The sequence below is a fragment of the Ornithodoros turicata genome, chromosome 7, assembly GCF_037126465.1.
Source record: "Ornithodoros turicata isolate Travis chromosome 7, ASM3712646v1, whole genome shotgun sequence".
In the NCBI taxonomy this organism is placed as follows: Eukaryota; Metazoa; Arthropoda; class Arachnida; order Ixodida; family Argasidae; genus Ornithodoros; species Ornithodoros turicata.
In genome coordinates, this window is record NC_088207.1 from 25,675,272 (window position 1) to 25,699,376 (window position 24,105).

At 47.8% G+C, this 24,105-nt stretch overlaps 2 protein-coding genes across 9 annotated transcripts in view; one reads left to right on the forward strand and one right to left on the reverse strand.

The window, feature by feature from the left end:
• Positions 1-283: 283 nt before the first annotated feature.
• Positions 284-24,105, reverse strand: part of LOC135400693 (uncharacterized) — a 57,408-nt gene continuing 33,586 nt past the window's right edge. For 4 of the 6 annotated variants that reach the window (XM_064632532.1, XM_064632534.1, XM_064632533.1 and 1 more), the window contains 3 exons: positions 8,659-9,752; positions 4,480-4,804; positions 284-723 (listed from right to left, as the gene is read on the reverse strand). In XM_064632532.1, coding sequence (XP_064488602.1) covers positions 4,491-4,804; positions 8,659-9,752 — 1,408 coding nt within the window. In that variant the 3' untranslated portion in view covers positions 284-723; positions 4,480-4,490. The remainder of the gene's footprint in view (positions 724-4,479; positions 4,805-8,658; positions 9,753-24,105) is intronic. The other 2 variants (XM_064632536.1, XM_064632538.1) reach the window with 2 other exon arrangements.
• LOC135400691 (excitatory amino acid transporter-like) overlaps positions 19,001-24,105 on the forward strand; it is an 86,155-nt gene continuing 81,050 nt past the window's right edge. For all 3 annotated transcript variants that reach the window (XM_064632528.1, XM_064632531.1, XM_064632530.1), the window contains exon 1: positions 19,001-19,151. The gene's annotated coding sequence lies outside the window, so the exon portion shown is untranslated. The remainder of the gene's footprint in view (positions 19,152-24,105) is intronic.

The following is a 24,105-nucleotide window of genomic DNA, read 5'->3' on the forward strand; positions in this document are numbered from 1 at the left end:
TCTTAACATGGAACTAATGTTTAGCAATGTTATCAAACTTTATTTTAATGCGCGCTTATGAGTGTGCCACGTGACCCGGATGTTTTCGGGTAGATTCGGGTTAAACCCGAATTTTACAGATTTCGTTCGGGGGGTAAATATCGGGCGGATACGGGTTTAACCCTAAAAGGTCAGGCTCTAATTATAGTCACCACACCCACGTCACAGCTAAGAAACATCCTAGGCACATTTTCTCTTTGTAAATACAGCCTCCTGTCCCCCATTGCAATCTTATGGAAACACATCAAACCAACATTATTTTTATTTCTTTGACTAGATGATATTGTAGTTCGTACTTCTCAGTGTGTGCTACCCAATATGCTCCCGAGGTGGTTTCCCAGGAATTATTGCCATCTTTGGTTTGTAAACACTGGTTGTTAGCAGAATCACATTGCGTTGTACGATATAAAACGTAATAATCCGCCGGTAACATATAGTAAAGTCACCTTCACACTCCTCGTCTTTCACCAGCACCTTTCGTTCCAACTGTATGTACCTAAGTTTATGTAAAGGCGGTGTATCACAGCCGATGCACGATCAGTATAAACACACCGGCCTGACAGTAAATAGAGCCCCTCTGATAGGATCTCTCCAGGTCCAAAGTTGTGTAGCCAGTTTTCTGCCTCTGTCGAATCGCTCGGTGCCTTCCACAAACAAACATGACACGCTTCTTGATAATGGAATCTGTAAACAAGAAAACGTTTTGTACGAATTGCGAGGAAGCAGAGAAGGAAAATGAACAGAACAGAATCAACAGAAAAATGTAACAAAATGCTGCTCAGTCGCCTGAGTATAGCACAAGAGGGTTACACGAAAGGTATTTGCAGTTGGCCCCTGATTTTCACGGGTTTTGTTTTCGCAAACTTGACTGTTAGCGATTTTTTCCCATTTCGGTCCTGCAGTTACCAACATAGCATAGTTCCGGGTGCCCTAAAATGAGCAAAACTGCTCTCGTGCTTCTAGAAACCAACGAGGCCATAGTATAATTATTGCTCCAAAGGGCGGTTCTCCTACTACTTCTGCTGAGTCTGAAGCGATCTCAAGAGGTCAGAAGAAGTTGAATCATTAGATAAGCTGCGTGCAGATGGAGCTATCGTCTGCGTTTGCTCGCCATTATAGCCAAGAGCATCATGGGATCAACAGTACCCTTCGCGAATTCCAGGCGCACCTCCGCCCGTAATCCTCGCGAATCTCAAAGGCCAACTACTAGGGTTGTTCAAGGTTGACTTTTGCTCGAGAAAAGTCAGCGAATAAATGTAATTGAATGAAACTTTCGGAGGACGAAGTGCAATTAAGCATGTGCAGTGACGTCACGTTTGATCACGTGACATTGGAAAACATATGGCCGCACCGGAGTCACAGTAGGAGGGCATGACGTGAGTTGTTGCGGTATGCGTGTAATTACGAGAGGAAATTGTTGAAACACACGCAGCTGACCCATTTGGCCCTCGTCAGTAAAACGCCTGTGACGCATCCCCATGTTTTCCCATGTCACGTGGATCAAAGGCTGCGCGTGACGTCATGCGCACGAGCCTCATTCTTCTCGGGTCAGCGTCAACTGCAGCACGTGCAACGTTTCAGTAGCTGTGGAACAGCGATGCATAATCAAGTTCCTTGTGAAGGAGAAACCAGCTGAGATTTCGCAAAGATTACAGGCACAGTATGGCGAACGAACGATGTTAAGGGGAAGAGCGTACGAATGGTGCAGCCAGTTTTGCGAAGGGCTGGATATGGTGCCGAATGGACCACATGGACACGTCCGTTCGACAGCAGTCACGCCAGCGAACAACGCAGGCGTTGATCAAGTCATCCTCGAGAACCGGCGAGTAATAGTTCGCGACATTGTAGCCCAGCGTAATATTAGTGTCGGCAGTGTGGAGACAAGCATTCACCAGCATTTACTGTTCCGCAAAGTCCGTGCAAGATGGGTTCTCGGACACCTCAACTTGTGACCAGAAGGGAGGGTGGCATGGCAGTCTCTGCAGCAGCCGCTGAACCGGTTTCAACCCGAGGGGAACGAATTTTTGCAATGAATCATCATATGTGATGAAACCTGGTTGCATCATTTCACCCCAGGGACAAAAGGTTGTAGCATAGAATGGTGACATAAGGCTTCCCCGCCGCAAAATAAAAGCAAGATGTAGCCGTCTACTGTGAAATCCTTGGGAACTGTCCTCTGGGACATGCAGGGCGTCATCAACTTGATCTTCGTGGAGCAAGGGGTCACGATTAATGCCCAGTACTACTCCAATGTTATTAAAGGGAAACGCAATTCGCAAGAAAAGGCCTGAGATGTTTTCCGGAAGGGTCATTCTTCTTCTTGACAATGTCCGGCTTCACACGACGAATTTGACGGTAGCAACTCTGGCCGAAATGCGATGAGAGGTTTCGCCAGACACCCCCTACAGCCCAGAGTTAGTCCCAAGCGAGTACCATTTGTTTGGGCCCCTTAGAGACGAGCACCTTGGAAGAAAGACGTTCCACACAGATGAAACCCTCAAGAAAGATGTCTTGCAGTGGCTACGACAGTAGCCCAGTTCTTTCTACGCCAAAGACATAAAAGATTTGCTACAGCGATTTCAGCGGTGCCTAGACGTGCACGGCAAATACTTTAAAAAACTGACGTAGTTTGGTGCTTTCCCAATTTTCCATTGCATCGAAAGAAATGAAAGCCTCGGTCAAACATGAATCATATACTCCGAAGCTTCCCCTCCAGTCAGGAGTGGAGTCAGGAGGAGCAAGATACTGTGTACCTGTTGCTCCTCGGAGCGCGCGTCACTGTCCTGCGATGAGGTGGATAAGGTCGAAAGGGTAGTCGAATGATTTGCACTCTTACAGGGACGGTCGAATCCCGAAACCCACCTATGAAACACACACACTGTGTTCGCCATCGGCCGACAATCTACTTAGCTATTTTTTTCGTCCGCAAAGTGCTAAGATATTAAATAAACGGACTTTAAAGATCAGCGCTGCAGCTGCGGAGGCTCCGGCGACAATGAGATCAGCGTGACGTCACTTCCTAAGAGGAGGACTGGAGGGCCTCGGTCAGAGGAGAAAGGCGCCGTCCAGACGCCCGCACCGCCGCGGCCACAGGGGTGGCATCCGATGTATGCTCCATAGACGAAAGCGTGCTGGGCGAACGCAATGCATTCTGGACAGGTCCTGTTCGCACGTGAACGCACACGTGACATTAAGATGGCCGCGCCCGTGATCGGCGGTCAAACCGGTTGTAAACAAACGCATTTGCTGTTTCTGGGCGCCGTTTTGGACGTCTTTCCACCACGGTAATTATCCTATAATCTCGCAGTAAAACGCGCAGTTTTGCACATGAGGCCTAGTACTGTCGACCACTTCCAAAGATGTTATGACGAGCCCGCGTAAAGACGCAGTGAGCGGATACGGTGCACTTAAACGAAGGGGAAGTGGGTTAACATCGCGGAAGAAACACCCTATAGTTTACGCTGGCAAAAACGTCGAACTCTTGGCTTTGTGCCGTCGGCAAGCGTTTGAACGACATGTAAGCAAAGTCACATGACCTCTAAATGACGTTTTCTATGACGTGCTACCGGGACAAGGTGGCAGATTTGCAAAAAGCACCCGCTGGAGGGTAGTTACAGAAATAGCGGGTTTATGTCACCCCTGTGGCCGCGGCATTCCTTTTCTCAAGGCCATGCCCTGATTGGTCGTGCAGGGAACGGCGTTTTCGCCTTTTTCCAAAGAGGGAATTCCGGCATACCCTCAACATCCGGCGTCTGCTCTTGTCATCTGTTACATCAATTAGCAGTCAAACAGCGCCACTATGTCGCGCGGGATCCTCGATACCGTGGATAGCTGTCAACAAGAAATAAAATGACACCATAGTTTCGAAATCGACTGGGACGGATGCGAAAGACATTTTTAAGCAGGATTTCATCACATACACTCTAAAAACAGAACTTCACCGCATAGCACGCTCTGCACCAACCATTGGCACGAATGATAGGGTTATCACTTCTGATCGAAAGAGAGAGTAGGGCGCCCGCTTTGTTTTGTCACTTTGCATATATAATAATTGATACAAAAAGGCGTACGCCTCCCTATCTCTTCGAATCAGAATCGATAACACTATCATTCGTAGCAACGGTTTGCGCAGAGCGTGCTATGCGGTGAAGTTTGTTTTTATAGTGTAACATGTTGGATGCCAACCGCTCCTGAAGCGTGCGCCTTTTTGCGACAACTGGCACAACTTATGGCAAAGTATTACAAAATGGCGTACGACTCTCGTGTTCAGCAAATCAGGAGAGCAAGCAGGGGCAAGGAGAGAGAATGGTATCTGTACTCAACTGCAACTCTAACTCAACTGCAAAAACGACATCTGCTCTCACAGCACTTTTTATAAAATATATGTAAAGGGTAAAAAGAAACACCGTGTATATCGCAATGCTATTGCAAGATACCTACTAGAAGTCCAATCACCACGGGCTTCCCAGAGGCGGAGCTTGTGGACATCGTTGAGTCTCAGGAAAGGCTTTGCGGCAGACATCCGTCACCCTTGACAGGAGCGAAGCATTGAATCGGAGAGCCGTACGGTCAACTACGGAAGGACGCTTGAGGCAGTCGTAGCCACCGTACTCGCAGATCCGGTAGTGGTGGAGCAGAGCATCGTCGGGGGATATACCTTTGTTGCCGTGCCTGACTTTAGAGCGCCGTGCAAAGAATGTACGGGATGGTTTCAAACGATTGATATCTGATGCGTTTGAGGAAGGAGAGTGGGAGAGAGGGACAGCTGTGAGAGGAAAGGCGAAAAGTTCCACAGAATGAAAAGACGCCATAAAGCATTTGCGTTTTCCTTTCTTCGCTAAAGATTTCCATCGGACACTCTTAGAAAAGGGTGTACTTTAGCTCCCTTTCCTTTCCGCATATATCACTCCCTTTTGGAGAGTATAATTACTCTCAAAAGGGAGTCTTTAACTCCCTTTAACTCCCTACTGGAGAGTAATGGTACACTCCAAAGGGAGTGATATATGTGGCAAGGGTGTACTCCCCAAAAAGGAGTTACTGTACACCTTTTTTTTTTTAAGAGCGCGGTGTCCTCTTAGAATATACTACGCCAAACTTAAGGTAAACCGGTAACACGCTCCTAACCAACCATCACCTCGAATGACATCGTTCCGCCCGCTGACTGGTTAAAAATGGGAAGCGTACGCCTTCTTGGAACACTTATGCAGTTCCAAAAAAGGCGTTCGCCCGGAGCTTTCCACAAATCTGGAGTGATAAACGTATCATTCTGTGCAATATGGTTGGCCTTCACCGTACTGCGTGGTGAAGTTCTGTTCTTAGAGTGTGCTTGGCGATAGGAGCGTGTCATGCGGTGAAGTTCCGCTTTAAGAGTGGAGTGGATCGCGAGGTGTTCACGATAACGGTTCCGAAAACATAAGCTTGGAACATATAAGCCTTGGAAGTGGCTGACATCACGTTGCTGAACTTTGATTTGACAGCTTCCTTTCTGTTACCGTTTTTGTAGGGCTCCTCCTACCTACTTAAACTCCCTATTAATTGTTGAGGTCCCTCGATAAACATCACAACTAAATTTTTTTTTTTTTATGCGTACGGAGTGAATAAGCTCCGCCGGTAAGCAATAGCTCCTTGTCCTCCAACTCTGTACGAAAACATCTACGACTAAAACAGCGCTCCGTGTGTGCATTTGTTTCTTCTTCGTGTCCCGTCGACTCTGCGCTGTTTTTACGTAATTATGTACCAACTTGCCCAAATCTCTGCCTTAACTCTACGACTACACTCTCAGAAAAAAAGGGTGTGAAAATGTTGTAACTACACTCTTAAAAATGAACTTCACCACATAGCACGCTCCTAGCCAACCATCATCCCGAATGACAACGTTCTCGCCCCTGATTTGTTGAAAACGGGAGGAGGAGCCTATTTTGTGCCGTGCATAATGAGCACAAAATAGGCTCCTCCTCCCGTTTTCAGCAAATCAGGGGCGAGAACGTTGTCATTCGGGATGATGGTTGGCTAGGAGCGTGCTATGTGGTGAAGTTCATTTCTAAGAGTGTACTTCTCTTTGCAGGTGCAGTACAAAATGTGTGTAAGAGCTGTTATCGCAGCCACAGAAGCAATGCATTTTCAGCGAGGGTTGCCTTCCCAGCATTGAGAGTGCAGTGGACATTCAGCACATTTTGTGCGACGAAGATAACTGCAACTAAAATTTGCTTTGGGATTTGCGCTGATGTGTTGTGCCGACTTCAACCAGGTAGCAGGTTTGCAACCTTTTAGGCGCAACATATGCGACAAGTATTACCTCCTAAACGGTGTAACTGCTCCATCCTTTTTCCAAGAGTGTGAAGGGAGAAATGAGGTGGGATTCAGGATTGTTTCGAACCCTGCTTACTTCATCGAGCCGTCTACCACACTCTTAAAACTGAGTTTCACCGCATAGCACGCTCCTAGCCAACCATTATCTCGAATGATATTGCTATCTGCCCGGATTTGTTGAAAACGGGAGGCGTACGCCTTTTTTGTGAACTTATGCTGTTCATAATTGTCACAAAAAAGGCGTACGCCTCCCGTTTTGAACAAATCCGGGCAGATAACGATATCATTCGAGATAATGGTTGGCTAGGAGCGTGCTGTGCGGTGAAGTTCATTTTTAAGAGTGCAGGACCAGCCGGGCTAGATATTTTCGTCCAGGAATGTCTTATCACTCACTTATCACTAATCCTCCCCTTATACCCTCTCCCAGTGAGGGAGAGGGCGGAAGACGCAAGAGGAAATCAGGGACGGCAGCCTATATTTCCACCAGGCCCCGCTGCACACCCAAAGCCCATTACTTCGCGCGTCGCAAGAGGTTAGTCACCCAATAATACAAGAATTAAACGCGACTGCCCGCACAGCACCATTGATCTTGCTCACTTTAAACACCACCGAATGGTCCCCGAAGCGTCGCGCAACTGTTAGCACATATAGAGGGCCATTATTTTTGCCACTCAACCCCTCCGCTCTCCGCTGTCACACGGTTACTGTCACACCTCTCTCCCCCCATCACACTCGAGAGGCTGCCGCGTACAGTACATCCTTTTTCTACCCTTTCCAGTTCCTCTCCGCCTCCCCTCCCAATCCCGAGGGTAGTGAAGTCGTGCCTTTCCTCCTTGATACGCCGTTAACGAGATTCCCTTGTAGCCCAGTTCTCCCGTAGGAAAGTCGCCCCCCTCCCCAATCTCTTCCGTACCGAACCTTTCATAAATATACATACAAGGAGAGCTATGCAAACAGCAAGCGGCTGCTGCTGCACGCAGGCTCTCGGCGAAACGGGCGCACAAAAGGGGACTTTGAAGCGAGATGAAAAAGGACAGGTAATTCCGTTTGAGCAATGGCGCTTTGCAAATGAGATGAAAACAAAGGAGCCTCCGAGGGGGATCGGAGAATTGCCGGCGCAAATGAAAAGAACGAGAGACGGGGAGGAGGCGCCTGGGGAAATTTCCAGCCAGTATTGCTGACAGGGTACTCTATGCTGATACGTCGTTTATAAAAGTAATGAAATTTCGCTTGTGTATGGTGTGCGCGGGCCGACGCTGGAGGAATGTACAGGAAAACCCCCCCATCGCTAAGGAAATTTACTAAACTGATTACAAACACGACAACCCCTGAGACGCGAGCCAGAGTAAAGAGATTAGCTGTATTAGGCGCTGCAATTGAGACACCCTATCCGGCTATTCGATGTCCTAAATGTCGCGTGTGTTTGTGTCAGTGACGGCACCGCAAAGATAACTCAGTTTATCGTCTGATTAACTGCATGGATGCGCTGGTCACATGGCCTAACACAGTGTTTCCCAAACTTTTGGCGGTAGCGGACCCCCGGAAGGGATGAGAACCAATTCACGGACCCCACCCCCCCACCCACACACACACACACACACCGTCACAGCCAGTGTATAACCAGCAACCTCGTCAGCTCTTGCGTGCTTTCGATACAGCTTCAGAAACGATTCCGGACTGGTTTCTTCTTATTGTTTGTATGTGTATGACGCAGACAAACGTGCATTGCAGGACTTTTTGATCAGAAATTAGAAGCTAGCCGTTGAAGCATGCTTGTAGCAATTTTGGAAGTTCTGGGTGTTTGGAAATCGGGCAGCATGTACGAGCGCGTATTTGTGGGCACGAAAATCCTCACTGAAATGTGAGAGACGGTCGCGGACCCCCACAGACACTCTCGCGGACCCCCGGGGGTCCGCGGACCACACTTTGAGAAACACTGGCCTAACACTCACATGTGCACATATCTACATATTGTTACGAACTCTCTGCACTCACGATTTGTGTCTCGTGGTAGTGTGTGCGTAAAATACACAACACACAAGAAAAATCGAAGCTGAATGGCTGCACAGTATGTCGAGTATGTGTTTATGCAGCATGTCACTATCCCTGCTCAAAGCTATTTCGCCTGGACGGGTGCGCTCATAGGTACAGCGCAGCGAAGTGACACACTGTAGGGTTGATGCAAACATTGTCTTTGAGACTCCAGCATCACGATAACCAATGACGTAAAACAATAACGACAACTCAGAAGCTCACTTCAAAGCTTATAGTGTCAAAGATTGCATTGCCTTTGCTAAGAGAAGAACATACCTGCAAATTTCCAAACAATATGATTTCCGGCCTCGACAGCAGTTGTTGGCGCCACGATGTACTTCGACCTGGAACCAACGCGAAACACTGTCGTGGACCTCCTCGTCTTGTACTGCGTCAGCAAATAGGGAATATTCTGCGGTTCAGTCTCTGGTGGAGCACCATAGGCCGTCGTATCGTTCGGCCAGTATAAGTAGAAGAATACATTTCTGAACACAAACGACGACAACACGGTATTGCCCTTCACCCTGGCTATCAAGTCATTTAGGTTATCGTCCCTACGCAGCACGAAAAATTCATCCAAATCTAACGTAGCCATATAGTCAAAGTGATGCATCGTCCTGTACATGCAATCGTTTAACGCTGCAAATAACCCTTCTGTGCGGATCTCTTTTTGGGACCGCACGGCCAACGTCCATGGGAGCACTGTCGCTACCTTGTCGTTCTGGTACGCCGTCAGCACCTTATCCACGTCGGCAGCCGTCGAGTGGTTATAAAAAAAGAAGTGTTCAATCCCTATATGTCTGTGAAACTCGATGAACTCCACCAGCCACGTAGCTCTATGGTAGTTGTAGTGCAAAGGCTTGATGCAAGCCGCGATGCGGCCCACCGGATGACCCTTCAGTGTGCCGCTGGGACGGACTGGTACGGGAGGTGTCCAGTGGTGGTCGCGAGTTTCCTTAAGCCTTACGTACGCAGGAGGCGACAGACCTGGAGGATACGGGCATACAAAAAACACAGCGGCGTACTTGAGCTTCCAGTGTTCGTTCACTGTACTCTTCTCGGCAGGCACGACTCGCCACGAACCATCTTCATACTCGAGCCGACAGGATATGGGTTCCCGCGTCAGAGAACCGTACACACCGATGACGCGGACGGAGGCACCCCGGACGCGAGTGTCCACGTACGCGGAATAGATGAATAGCCGTAGTTTTGTGGACGAATACATTGCGGAAGATTGCCAGTCTTCGACGGCCACGGCCGATGGAAAAGAGTCCATGACGAAGGCTGGAGTTAAAAATGGAGGCGCGCTTGTGGTGGGAGAGCCGCTAGTGCTACGTCGCGAGGATCTATCCTTGTCTTCCCCGCTCGCTCTGAAAAGAAATTGAGATTTTTTTTTTTAGTGTGCGGTTTTTTGTAGAGCCCGTACAAATGTAACATGAGATAGCGCTCTGAGCTGAAACTTTACAAAGAACAGAACTTTACCGGCGACACATGCTCAGAACAAACCATCATCCCGGACCCCTACGGGACCTACGGTAACAACGGGGCCCCTATATGTATGTTACAACCTACTGCATAATTTTGTGTTTGTAAAATAAATCTGAAATCTGAAATCCCGAATGGCATCCTCCTTTTCCCCGATTTGTCGGAAACGGAAGGCGTACACCTCTTTGTGACACTTATGCAGTTATGTTAGCAGTGATACCTTAGATCTTCGACTGGACTGCAGTTTGTGAACTACTGCAAACTAATAATAATAATAATTGGGTGTTTACATCGCGAGACAACTGAGGAACTACTGCAAACGGTCCAAGTTCCGGCATTCTACTCAGCAGAGCACTATTGCATAAGGTGCCGCAGGAGTGCAGCACGAGATCACGAGGATGTTGTACCGCTTCCGACGTCCGAGCAACGTTACGCGCATCGAGGAGCAGAAGACCTTGAATAGGGTATAGATTTCGTTGTACGGCTTGGGACAAAAGTTCACGGAACACCGGCACTGGTGTATTTCTTCATCGGAGCGGCCCCTGCTAGCTCTCAGAAAGAGTTCAAATTAAAAAAAAAAACAAAAAAAAAACGGGTGACTGGATATTCTATCCATGTCTCAGTACGTGTGTACGCTCCTGTTTGTTGCCAGGGCGTCGCTCCAACTGAGAAATGCGACTCCCCGGTGTTCCCTAAGCGTTTGTCCCATGCTGTACGTTGGCGATGTCATCGATCTGCTGCAGACTGCCAAATGCCTCTTCTTGTTCCTCAAGTCAATTTTCCGACAATAGTCTCACAAAAGGTTGCGGTGCACTGCAGACGTCTGTAATATACCCCTGTCACACGGGATGGTTTGGTGTCGTTTTCGTGTGGTGAACTCCAACCAACGAACGTCACTTTCACTATACGTGCTTGCTACACTGCTTAAGTAAGTGTCACTTATGTAGTGGTGGCAATTATTTTCAGGCATGCGCCACAATACCTTCCTCAGAATGTTTTTTTTCCTTTGATTTAGAAACACTTCCTGTTAATCTTCTTCCAACATTAAACAAATTGGCCCCAAACATGTGCCACAACAAAAATGACCGCCGCCGGATCGCCGAGACCGCGAAGTTGGTTGTCACAGGCTGCTAACGTGAGTAATGACATTTTTTGGCACCATCTCACACTGTACCTAAACAAAATAAACACGCTGTTGAAAATACTCGTTTAAAAATATTGTGGTGTCAGGACCCCTCGTTTTTTCTCAATGTTTTTACCTGTGCCACAAAGCCGGCCGTCGAGGCTACACACTTTGTCAGCCGAAGAGAAGCGAAGTGAGTTTGGGGAACTGACTAAATCGTTAGTGCACTCTCTGCCGAGTGTTACTAAAAGATGTGGTGTGACAGCACAGGAATGACACTAAGTGCAAGTGTCACGCACTGAAAGTGACACTAAATTAGTCCGTCTGACAGGGGTATAACAAATGACCTGAGGCTCGTGCTTTTCTATTCGATTAGTCTCTACACTCTAAAAACAGAACTTCACCGCATAGCGCTCTGTGCGCCAGCCACTGCGAAGAATGATAGTATTATGGCTATTATCTCTCTTCGAATCAGAAGCGATAATACTATCCTTCTTCGCAGTGGTTGGCGCACAGCGTGCTATGCGGTGAAGTTCTGTTTTTAGAGTGTAGTGTACCTCGCACACTCTTAAAAATGAACTTCACCGCATAGCACGCTCTTAGCCAACCATAATCTCAAATGATATCGTTATGTGCCCTGATTTGTTGAAAACGGGGGGCATACGCCTTTTTTTGTGACAATTATGAACAGCATAAGTGTCACAGAAAAGGCGTACGCCCCCCGTTTTCAACAAATCAAGGCAGATAACGATATCATTGGAGATCATGGTTGGCTAGGAGAGTGCTATGTGGTGAAGTTCATTTTTAAGAGTGCACAAGGCAGGACCTGTCATATACACTTCGTTTCCACCCCTTCAGACTGCCACTTCCACTTTTTTTACGAATCCACTCTCTTACAAATGAACTTCACCGCATAGCACGCACCTAGCCAGCTATAATCTCGAATGATATCGCTATCTGCCCTGATTTACTGAAAGCGGGAGGCGTACGCGTTTTTGGCGACAATTACGAACAGCATAAGTGTCACAAAAAAAGGCGTACGCCTCCCGTTTTCAACAAATCAGGGCAGATAACGATATCATTCGAGATAATGGTTGGCTAGGAGCGTGCTGTGCGGTGAAGTTCATTTTTAAGAGTGTATGTGCTCACGGAGGATACCGCGGAATATCGTGATACCCGACGTGTAAAGTAACGTTTCAATGTTTCCTTTGCCACTGTTTAAACACACCCGCACCGCCGCTTCTCCTACTGCCCATTGCTATGAAGAGAATAGAGGACATCAAGAGCCACAGATGTTAAGAGTCACGCACATCGATAATAATCGCGAAAGAGGCCTCAACGGGGCGGAAAAAGAATTGCGCGACGAAACGGCGCAATGAAAGCTAATAAAAAGTGCCGCGCCACTCTCCGACTGAGAGACCTGATTTAAGGAAATCAGGACGCGCGAGTCGAAATTGGAAGTAGATGGCCATTTGGTGATCACTTAAGCGCGGGCTCCTCGCAAAGCTCTCGCCATGACCTCCCAGATAGCTCCGTGAAAGATCTCGTGCCGGCCAGCAACAGAATACTCATCTTTCTCGTCCCATTCTGTCGTCTCGCATCGAGTGTGGCCAGAAAGAAATAATTACACAAGAAGCCGAGCAGTTGGGATTCAGAATAAACACTCCGGACTGCAATGGCTCCGAAAGCCCACGAGGAGGAAGAAACAAAAATAGGGACCCCTTCCGAGTACACAAGGAGAAAAATTCTGTCTGCCTTACTGCGGCCAGATAGGGAGGAATATATTGATTGGCAAACAAACGAAAACGGGAACGCAAGCAAGGGAACGGGAACTCTCTACTCGAATCTTCGTTGGCCAGTGGGAACGGATTTCCGAAGTAGCGATATCGGCTTTTGGTACGATTCAAGATGCATTAGGACATTGCATTTTGGTTCAGAGCCGGTAAGATGGTAATTACTGGGCTTTCAAGGCCTCCGCAAGAAAGCGATAAAAGAGTTTGTTTCTTTTCCTTTCGGCGTAAAGGCTTCTGAGGAAACCCAGATGACGAGACCTGGAATTACAGGTATTGCTCGGCGTACGACGATACGTTGCTTGAGGAAACTTTTCCAACCACTGGATGTAATGACTGATAAAGAAAACAAGTTCCTCGAAATCACCTTTTTACGAGTATGGAATGGTCCTTTCGGGGCAATATTGGAAACGGAACAGCAAAAGTTCGATAGCCTTTGGGAGCTGCATCCTGCTGTAGTACTGGAGGTCAAAAGACAGCCAATAGATCACCTGCATTGCAGACACCCTTGGGCTTTATTACAGTTATTTAGTGTGCGCGCGAACTATAGTCGTGTTCAACTTAAGGAAAAGAAATTAGTCCGTCAGCTGTCAAAATATTACTGCGCCGCAGATAGGACGGCCGGACACAGAGAGGTCACGCGCGCTGCTCCGCGAGATAACGTTCCTTAATACTCACTCTGCTTCCGCATTGGCTGTTAAGACTGGCCGCATGATACTGCGCTGCGTGGTGGCGCGGCAGTATTTCTCCTGGCGCGCTATTGCGCCTTCTTATCTCCACGGCGTATGCAGTTGACGGACTAGATTTCTTTTCGTTGTTACTTTGAACACGACTATAGGTAGTACCAGAGGCATGGCCTAATGGATACATGCATCTGCTCTTTGGTAGTAGGCCTAAGGCCTTGCTCTAAACTTGGAAGTGGTGGGTTCGAGTCCTACCACCGGGTGTGCTCTCTGAAGTTTTCCTTGGGTTTTCCGATAGACTTTCCGGACGGACGTCGGCGCAGTTCCCCTTGCAGCCGGCCCAGGACGCATATTAACCCCCTGTTTCCCACTCCTTCCTTTTTCTCTCTCCATCTGTTCACGTCTGTATAGACTGCTCATAGCCAGGGTTGGTTCTTGGGACTAACACGAAAAACAAAAGACAAGGTAGCCAAATTGTTTATTACTTTTGAACGTGGCCGACGAGCCTTAGTTATCCAAATATTGGTTAATGTTATAATGGTATACTCGCATTTCTTCCCAATGAATCAAAAAATAGCTTTTGCCTCGTCCAAAAGATATCGCTTCTGGTCAAGTGAAAGGGAGAGTTCAGTTTCTTCGTAGGTATCCAATTCTACTGGTAGTGTATTTCGTGATTCACAGAAACCCTGCTTCACTCTTCGCCGACTCGAGCGCTATATATTATCGGCATGAAAAATCATTGGGATCCCCAGGTTTGAAATTCGCGCGCAGAAAGACTCTTCGCGCGACGTCACGCTGAGGAAATGTGGGCGTTGCCTTGGCGCGTGACTACTACTAATTCATTCTGCTGGGGATCTCTTTGCGTCCCGCCGCAGAGAATACGTGAGGAGGTTGGGTGGGAGAGTACGTTGACAACGTCACTGAAACGTCACGCGAGCCGATGAGGGGATTCTCCGCGGTTGCTCCTCCACGTATAGTTGGTGGTCTGCCGGCAACAGTCACGTATTGTTTGGAGTCACATGGCCCCTGTGCTGTCAGAACGATGTTAGGTAGCGAACTTACTCCGCAAGGATTGGAAAAAATACACGAACCACCCTCTCGATACCGAATACAACATTCGCATTCATTTTCCTAAATGATGACAATAGCAAACCGAAACCAAAATGCGAAGAGCAGAAAAGAGAGCTCCATACTACAGCGTTTCGTCCGGAGGAGGATACCGTGACATCACCCAGCATTGTCGTCTGCTTCGAAACCTGTATTCTGCTTTGCCGGATGTCGTATGATGTCAGCGGTATGTTGCTTTCAGCGCCCTCTCGCTTCACAGAGGCGAAGTTCTCGCTTCGCAATAAATTCGTTTGAATAAAACCTGCGCAATTTTGGAGCGAGATATTACGTACACATTTTCCAGACATCCCAAAGGTTACGGATATACCTCAACCTTTACGGTGACCGATGGTCGTACTTATAACAATGAACCAAGCTTGTATCCTGGCAGTCAAAATTTAGCCTACACTTCAGGTCAGGATGGAAGCCCACAATCGCGCAAACGCGAAGAGAAGCCAGTGCAGCAACCTAATCCAACATGGGCGGCTACGGCGTTCTATCGTCTAGCGGCTGATATACGATGATGTTACTCTGCGAGTAGGGGTGAAATCGTGCGTCCTGGGCAGCCTTCGTAGGAAACCGTGCCGACATTTGCCCCACCGAGCGTTTAAGAAAAACACGGGAAAAATACACTGCGCATCCAGCGCCTGGATTGAGAGCTCGGGTCACCTGGCAGTTTTAGAGTGGAAGGCGGTTATCACAACTAAGACACGGGAGCTGGACTCACTCAGGAAAACAGTGGAAAATGAGGAGAGGAAAAGAAAGAAGATACACCTCTCGGAACCACAGTTGCCTCGCAGTGCTAACGCAGTATATTTTCTTTAAAAAGAAAGTGTCGGCTATGAGGAACTATGAGGAACTCATAGCTTTCAGAAGAAGCAGCTAGTCCCGTTCAAAGTAAGAACGTCCAAAACACTTGTTCCTATTGGCTGCTATAGCTAGCCGCATCACTCTACGAGTGACAAATGGTGCTCCGTGCTGGGAGCCCCGTAGGCGACACTTGGCGGCACTGCATTCAATGTCAACTCACATCAAAATATCATGAGATTGGGAAAGAGTGGATCGTTGGCAAAACGTTTTCGCGTTTTGTGAGGTGAGGTCAGGGTAGTATCTGCCTCGCACATGAAGTTTTCCTTCGTATCTCCCCCGCGCAATAGAATCCAACGTCGGGAACAACCATCAAAACGACTCATGTGATCGGCGGCTGCCAACGCATGTGGCTTTATTTTGCCAACGACTGGTCGCGACATCTGGCGTTGTGAAGTAGACTGTTTGCAGCCAGCGGGTGGTCTGTTAGGGTTCATGGACTACATTCCGTGCCCTTCTTAGGTTAGACAGCGGGTATATGGGATTTAGCAGATCGTACGCTATCTTTTTGCGTGTGGTACGATAGGACACTGTGCATCCAACGTCTGACGGAGCAGAAATACCATTTAGTGTACGGGGCTCACGGCCTGAAGCCCATTCCGCGTCCGCTCCCGACGCAAGAGTCATCAAGAGGTCCTCCGCAACCGAGTCGTATGACTCCCTTTCGTACGACCTGCGTTATGGTCGGGCGGGTTATGGCGTCCCGCCCGTTGGTGGTATAGCCAGGGTCGTCCTGAAGACTGGGATGTGGTGGGTTCGAATCCTACCACCAGCTGGGGTGTCTGAGGTTTTCGCTGGGTTTTCCGAAGACTTTCCAGACTAATGTCGGCACAGTTCCCCCTGAAGTCGGCCCAGGACGCATACTAACCCCTCCGGACCCCACTCATTCCTGCTGTCCTCTCTCCATCTGTCCACTCCTGTATGCCGCTCACATCCACAGTTGCTTCGCGGTGCTCACACGGAATTTAAAAAGAATTTCCTGCGACAGCCATTACGACAGCCATTCTCTATTCAAAATTAAATCTAAGTACCACTATTTGCGGAACATTTCTGTAGCTTTGTATTACACTCGTTAATCCCACAAACGTTGCACAGTGTTCCTGCTCACCATTTGAAACCTGTATTTGGGCCTCCAATATGATCCTATCATAGGCGTGAGTCACACCGTGTACGAGGGTGGTTCCATAAGTTTCTGGCCAGACCAACTTTTAATAGTTTAATAGAGACGAAACAAGTGTATCACTTTTCGACATAGTCACCCTTAACTTCGATGCACATTTGACACCTTTCAACCAGCATTCTTATACCTTTGAAAAAATAATCCGATGTTTTGTCCGTAAAATGCTGGAAAACTGTCTCTTGCACCTCACTATCGTTTTGAAATCTCCGTCCTCTGAGATCCCTCTTCAAGTTTGAGAACAGGAAGTAGTCGATCAGTGCTAAGTCTGGACTGTAGGGTGGGTGGTGGATTTCTTCGAAGCCGCACTCCTTCAGTGCAGCCTTGGCAACAGAAGCCATGTGGACAGGGGCATTGTCCTGGAGCAGCCGGACACCTCGACTCAACCTGTCGCGCCTCTTTTCCTTGATGGCGTCTCGCAGTCGATGCAGGAGTGAAGCATAATAAGTCGCATTCACTGTGGTGTTCCTCTCTTTGAAGTCGATGAGGAGGATCCCGTGGCAATCCCAAAATATTGTTGCCATGATCTTTTTTGTGTATTGTGTGACCTTGGCTTTTCTTGGGGGTGCTTCTCCTGGTTTGCGCCATTCCATCGACTCCTTTTTCGAAAGGGGATCATAGTAGGGCACCATAGTCTCATCCCCTGTGACAATTCACTTTTATATTTCTTCATCGTTCTCTTTGGCACAGATGAGGCGCTGTTGCTTTTGAACTGACGAGAGAAGTCGTGGCACCCATCTCGCACTGATCTTTTACATGCGAAGGCCCTCGCCGATGATGCGAAAAACGGTTGTTTTGGAAAGCCCCAGCCTTTCTGAGATTTCCTTCACCTTCAGACGCCTGTCGCTCAGCACTTCCTCCTCGACAAGAGACAAATTTTCTTGTGTCACCACTTCCACTGGACGACCATCGCGTGGATCATCTTCAATGGACCCTCGCCCCAGTCGAAACTGCTTAGCCCAGTCCTTTACCGTTGTGTACGACGGAGAGGCTTCCCTGTACACGGTGTCCAGTCGCGCTTTAATTTCTTTAGGCGAAAGTTCCTCTTTTGTCAAGAATTTTATCACAGCGCGGTACTCGATTTTTCCATTTGAACTGAAGAGTGCACCCTGGCTGTTTGAAATGCCGCTCTCCAACCGACAAAAGCATGGAGAGGGTTGAGGGTGGTGCTCCGGCCCTCCAACAGATGGCGCCACGCGTCCTTAATCGCATTTTCAAAGTCGCGGGCATTTTCTACCTCGGGCCGGAAACTCGCCCTCGTACGTGTATGTTTCTTCGATATGCTTGTGTTGTTCATTTGTACACTAGATGGTTATATTCTTGCATTGTAACTTCTTCTGTTCTGTTGTTCACTGGCTTTCACTATTTATTCTTAGTACTGTTTTGTTACCCGCACAAGACTAGCTATATCTATCTGGCGTTCTTTGCGTCTACAGATAGAGGCTGCGGCACAGGCTTGTCCTTGCAGTCTCACATCTGTACAATGTTGTCTTTTTCTTCAAAAGATACAAATCAAACAAATAGCCTCCCAAAACAAATGATTTTAAAATATAATAACTGATAAAAGGCAATTACATAAGACGTATGAATTTATTTTCATCCTCGATTCTACTTTGCTTTCCGAACATCACGAACGAAACACTGCAGTCCAAGGAATAGCCGATACGAAAGGGAATCCTGCAAGATGATCCCACTCATCCCAGTCTGCAATACTCATGTCGCCAACACATGCGACTTACACAACAGACTCCACGACACAGCGCGAGGATGAAAGCCTACTGCTCTTTCTTTTATCTTTTTCTTCTTTTTTTACCGTGGCTATGGCAGTATATTGTTTACTACTGGGAGCATCCGCCTATGAATGCGACATTGGAAGGAAGTGTGGAGGTTTGTCTGCACGACTCTCTACGAGACGAAGACACGTTTATACAGATTTTTGTTTTTAAATCCTGCAAGATGTACGCGTCCCACTGATTGAAATTACATCTGTGGTGTGTACGCGTAACAGCGAAGCGGCACTTGGGCAAAACTGGGTGCTGACAGAGCGTCCATTATCGGTTACCGTAGCCGTTCCATGCGGAAACACGTAATTAACGGAAACGAAATTGAAAGGCTGGTATCAGAAATGAATAACGGAGACAAAAATACTGCAGTAATGCAAATGGTAACGGTAACGAAAATATGCCCGCTACACTTCCCTCGTTTTATCCTAGGTCTCCGTACCTCATCCATTCGCACCCTCACGTGTGCGTCACACTAGTGCGTTCTGCTGCGTGCAGATGCGTGCGTGCGCTGGTTACCGTGGCAACAGATACGTGCGCGACCTCCCGCAGCAGAACGCAAGGAGTTCGCCCGAGCTCAACTTTTGACGACGCACGCAGCAGCCCGCAAGCGGAGAACGAATCGCGAGGCCGCCTTCCGAGCGTGCGCACTAGGTTTGTCGCTGCGAGACTGTTTTCAACATGGCAGCCACCGGAGTGAAAGACGTTGGTGGCGCATTTGGCTTACGGTTTGGTGACGCACGCATTAGGACACAGGTATGTGAACAGCGGAACGTGATGATTAATAGCAGCAAGAAGACAAGGACAGGGTAGAAGTAGACAGGACGACTGCAGGACTGGAGACAGGACGACAACTTCTACCCTGTCCTTGTCTTCTTGCTGCTATTTGTCATCATGAACCTATACCAACTACCCCGGATTGTTCATATTGTGCGACAGCGGGACGGATTGTTTACAACGCACGCAGGCGCCCGCACGCAGCAGAACGCACTAGTGTGAACCATGCTTTACTCCTTCCTTTGTTGTCTGAGAATGCATACGAAACAGGGAACACAATCGTCCGCAGCAGATCTAGTCTTCAACCCAGTAGTGTTGCTCGCGGTATACACTTGCCTTGACCTTTATCACACAGTTATCAGTTTTTCGCTATGTCAGTGAAGAAACGGGAGAAGCGCTTCGGAATTATCTGATTTTGGATAAGACCGAAAGGCGAAGAAGCTTCCAGGTTGTAATCTGTTCCGAGTTGGTCATTCTTTGGTTTGAGTCAAACTTGTGGGAATGATTAGACGGTTTTTTTTTAACTCCACGTTAGCGCCGCGAAGCAACTGTGGCTATGAGCGGTGTACTGCAGGAAGGAGTGGGGGACAGGGGGGGTTAGTATGCGTCCTGGGCCGACTTCAGGGGGGACCTGCATGTGCCGACATTCGTCTGGAAAGTCTTCGGAAAACCCAGGGAAAACCTCAGACAGCACAGCCGCTGACAGGATTCGAACCCGCGTCACCACCCAGTCCCGGCGTGGAAAGCGGTCCAGCATGTCCCGCGAGCTGGTACGGCGTATTAAAGGGACAATGAAATGATTTTCGCGAATTCCGAGTACTCTGCCGGAAGCGGTTCTTACGATCCATCATACACACGTCGACTTTTAACCGTATTCAGTGTACCGGGGGCGCAGTTACCACGCAAAAATAGCGAGGCGGGACCGCCAGATACAACCCTTCGAAGCGGGCTTACGTCATCAACGTCCAGTGCTCTCAGCCAATTGTGGACGACAGGGAGCGCACACCCCGCGGGGTCACGTGGGTGCATGGTTTCGGTTTGGACAACAACAACGACGTCGTATATCTGCCGTCAAAATCAGTAGAAATATGGCGAAACGCAAATAGTCGCGATGGAGGAAGAGATTATGCGACGCACGCAGCGTCTAGGAATCATTCTGCGCACAACAGCTCCCAAAAGGCCACCGACAGAGATTTTCTGACGAAGCAGCAGCTCAGAGAGGAAAACGTGCTCCGGTAACCATGCTGACAATCAACGGCTACATTACACTTCTAGTCGGATTCTGTGTCAACGATTATTTATTTAGCAATACTGCGGGCCCATCTCGGGCCCAAGCTGCTGTCGTCACAATAATCAAAAGTAAGCACAATAATACACAACTAGCAATGACGTTAAAAAAAAAAAAAGAAAGACCAAACATATTACAAGATACGCAAAACGAGTCCTATGTGAGCAGCGTGTGAACGGTACCAACAAATCCTATTACAGAATCAATGGATACAATATTGGACGGCAACCTGTTTCACTCTTCTATTGTTCGGCAAAAGAAAGAATATTTAAACTATCACAAAATACACAATAAGCAAGGAATGTTGCGTTGTGGCTGAATCTTGCTGCCTGGCGGGCAGGTGGGAAAAGGTACGTTTTAGGCGAATATATATAATATACATATATATATATATATTAGATACGATGTTAGTTCCAGATCAAATTAAAACATATTTCATGGCGGCGAAGTTTGCAAGCCTGCATGCAAATTTTGCAAACTGCTCGAAAAAAAAAAATGTAAACCCTGTGTATGATGTCACGGCCAGTTCGCCTCGCAGGCGAGTTGCAGTCGCAGCAGCCGCCGTTCACGGCCGTGGTTAATATCGAATATTTTCGCTATTTGAACGATTTTGAACTTCATATTTAACAGGGTGGATGCTTTAGTGCAGAGGAACAAATTGAAAATGATCGTTGGTTTGTCAAACATCCTTTCATGCTCTCTTTCGGGCAACCCGCATGAACTGTGTCTATTAGAACAGCGCCGCATAGAACTAAAATATAGTTCCGACAACAACAGAATATCTCGCGCTTGGCCATGTTGATGCAGGCCATGGCCATACCGTCCTTCGCTAAGGGTCCTTGGGGTGTATTGAAATAAATAAATGAATAAATAAGGAGCAGTTGTGCGATCGAAGCAGCACGCCAGGCGTACACGCTCACTGGGAGTAAATGCAGGAGTTCCCCAGCGCCAATAATGTTGGCGCGCTCTGCGACGGCACAGATGGAATTGGACGGGACTTCGATCAGGGACCCTCAAATTTAACTTCTGGTCACGGTTACGCGGCAACTCAATGAAATCGATAACGTTAGTGCATGAAGGGTTCACCGAAGCACATTCTCAGGGGAGACGTTGGCTTTGTCAGAATCTTTGCTTAAATGACTGTATATAAACAGTATTCACGTAACTGATGTGAATTATGCATCGATAATAACGGGGGGGGGGGGTTCGGTGTACAAGGTGTTTTAGTTAAATCCCCGGGATAAATAATTCGCGAACGGGTGCACCAATCGAAGAACTTTCTTGTTTACAAATATCTGTCCGGTACCACCTACAAGCTGCGCACCGTGTGAATGAGTGGCAGACGCTCATTTTTCAAGACATTAGGGAACACAACGATGTCACTCGGGATGATGGTTGGCTAGGAGCGTGCCATGTGGTGAAGTTCATTTTTAAGAGTGCAGGGCGGCGGCGCCATTAAAATGGGTACTACCCCCTTATGCGACACCTTTAAAAGAAAAACCTGCCACCGAAGCGGCTCATTTGTTGCAGTAATAAATTGGTGTCGGTTTACTTATTTGTGTAGCGACAGGTCGCGGCGAAGCGCAAAAGGACGTAATTCATTGGTGTAAGGACGTAATTCATTGTGGATAAGAGAGTAGGCGTCCTGTTGCGCTCCACCGCGACCAGGTGCGACAAAAATATGTAAACCGAAGCCAATTAATTACTGCAACAAATGACCTGCTTTGGTGGCAGATTTTTCTCTAAAAGGTGTCCACTGAAGGTCCCAAAAGGGGTAGTACCCATTTTAATGCCGACTGCGCCCTGCTTTAGGAGTTATGTTGTTTTTACGAAACTCATTTGAATTTTTATTTAAATAATGAGCGCCTCGCACTCATTCACACGGTTCGCAGCTGGTGGTATCGGACAGATACATGCAAAAGAGAAAGTTGTTCGATTGGGGACACCAGTTCGCGAATTATTTAGCCCAGGGGATTTAACTGAAACACCCTGTATGTCTAAGAAGAAATATTATCAACAGGCGGGTATCTTGAGGCTTCTGTTCTGCTTGTCCCTTTGTATGTTCCAGCCTCGGAACATTATACTTTCCATCATCTTTAAGGAACTCTTCCAGTCGATTCCTCGAAGCCACTAAAACCGGTGTTGGCGTGCACCTGTTTTGTCACCCTGTCAAAAGTCTTTCAAATAAGAGCTCGTTCGACAGCAATTTTGGCACGACTAGCATGCTCCTAGCACTTCGTAATGTCATCACAATTATTTAGAGCAGCTTGAAAGTGTTCGTTCAGTACCAGCCACCTAACCGTTGACGGCATGCAAGATTGAAGACCTGTGAGTAAAGGAGTCTTGAACGCATTATAGTCTGCAACCCAATCGGAAAGCCCGTTTCTTGACACAGAGGCCATTTTGAAATGCATACTGTTCTCTCTCGGCACTTTGGATGACGTCAAAGCTAATGAAAGCAAGTGATAGAAAGTAAGCAGGCATAAAAACTTAGCAGCTTAAAAAACAGACTAATCGTGTGCCAGGCCAGCCTTCCTCGGCACACACTATATAGGCGGCGCAGAAAGGATCAGTACAAGGATCTTTCATGTTGTCAAGGATCGTTGTGTCAGCGTTACTTGGACAGTGACTCAGCAGTTCGATAATGTGCCCAGGAGTACTCACGGAGTCCCTTTCGTTCTTGTATCCCCACAATTTCATAGGAAACTCTACGTGTACTGCGGGGGGGGGGGGGGGGGGGTAAAATAATGAGATAAGTCAAAGCATGATATCTGTATTACGCGGCGTTTATACGGGACGTAATGGTTCGCACAAGCCATATTGGCTATGTGTGATGGTTTGTTCAATGTCAACGAGCAACTCAACTGAAAGAATGGCTCAAAATCAAGCGAGCTGGTGGCCCAGATTCATAAAGAAACGAGGGGGAACACTAGAAAAAAATAGAAAATATACGTACACGAGCAAGACGTTGCTCATGTGCGTTTTTCTTCTCATCACAGTTGTTCGCTTCACAGTTGTGTTCACTCAACGAACCGTGTGGTGGGGATATTCCCGGACAGTATTCGCACATTGCATTGCGTATCACGGCATTGCACGTGCAAGAGGCTGTCCAGCGTTGATATTTCCTGATAATACATGACGAAATAAACGACATGTGTGTTCCAAGTATGTCGCATTTTCATTCCAATATGACAGTTTTACAGCGTCAACTGTATAGTAGTGGAGACTTTCTCGAGATCGCGTCGGCGGCGTCGGCATTCGCATGTCCGCACAAAACTTATCGGATGTACGCTCAGCGCTGGGAGTACACTCTTAAAAATGAACTTCACCACATAGCACGCTCCTAGCCAACCATCACGCCGAATGACAACGTTCTCGCCCTAGATTTGTTGAAAACGGGAGGAGGAGCCTATTTTGTGTCCATTGTGCACGGCACAAAATGGGCTCCTCCTCCCGTTTTCAACAAATCAGGAGCGAGAACGTTGTCATTCGGGATGGCGGTTGGCTAGGAGCGTGCTATGTGGTGAAGTTCATTTTTAAGAGTGTAAGGAGGCGAATCCCGCCAGTTTACAACCGCTATCGATGGAAAGAGATAAAAACCAAAGTACGTCAGTTTTACAGCGTTACCTGTGCCGTGCAGCCTCG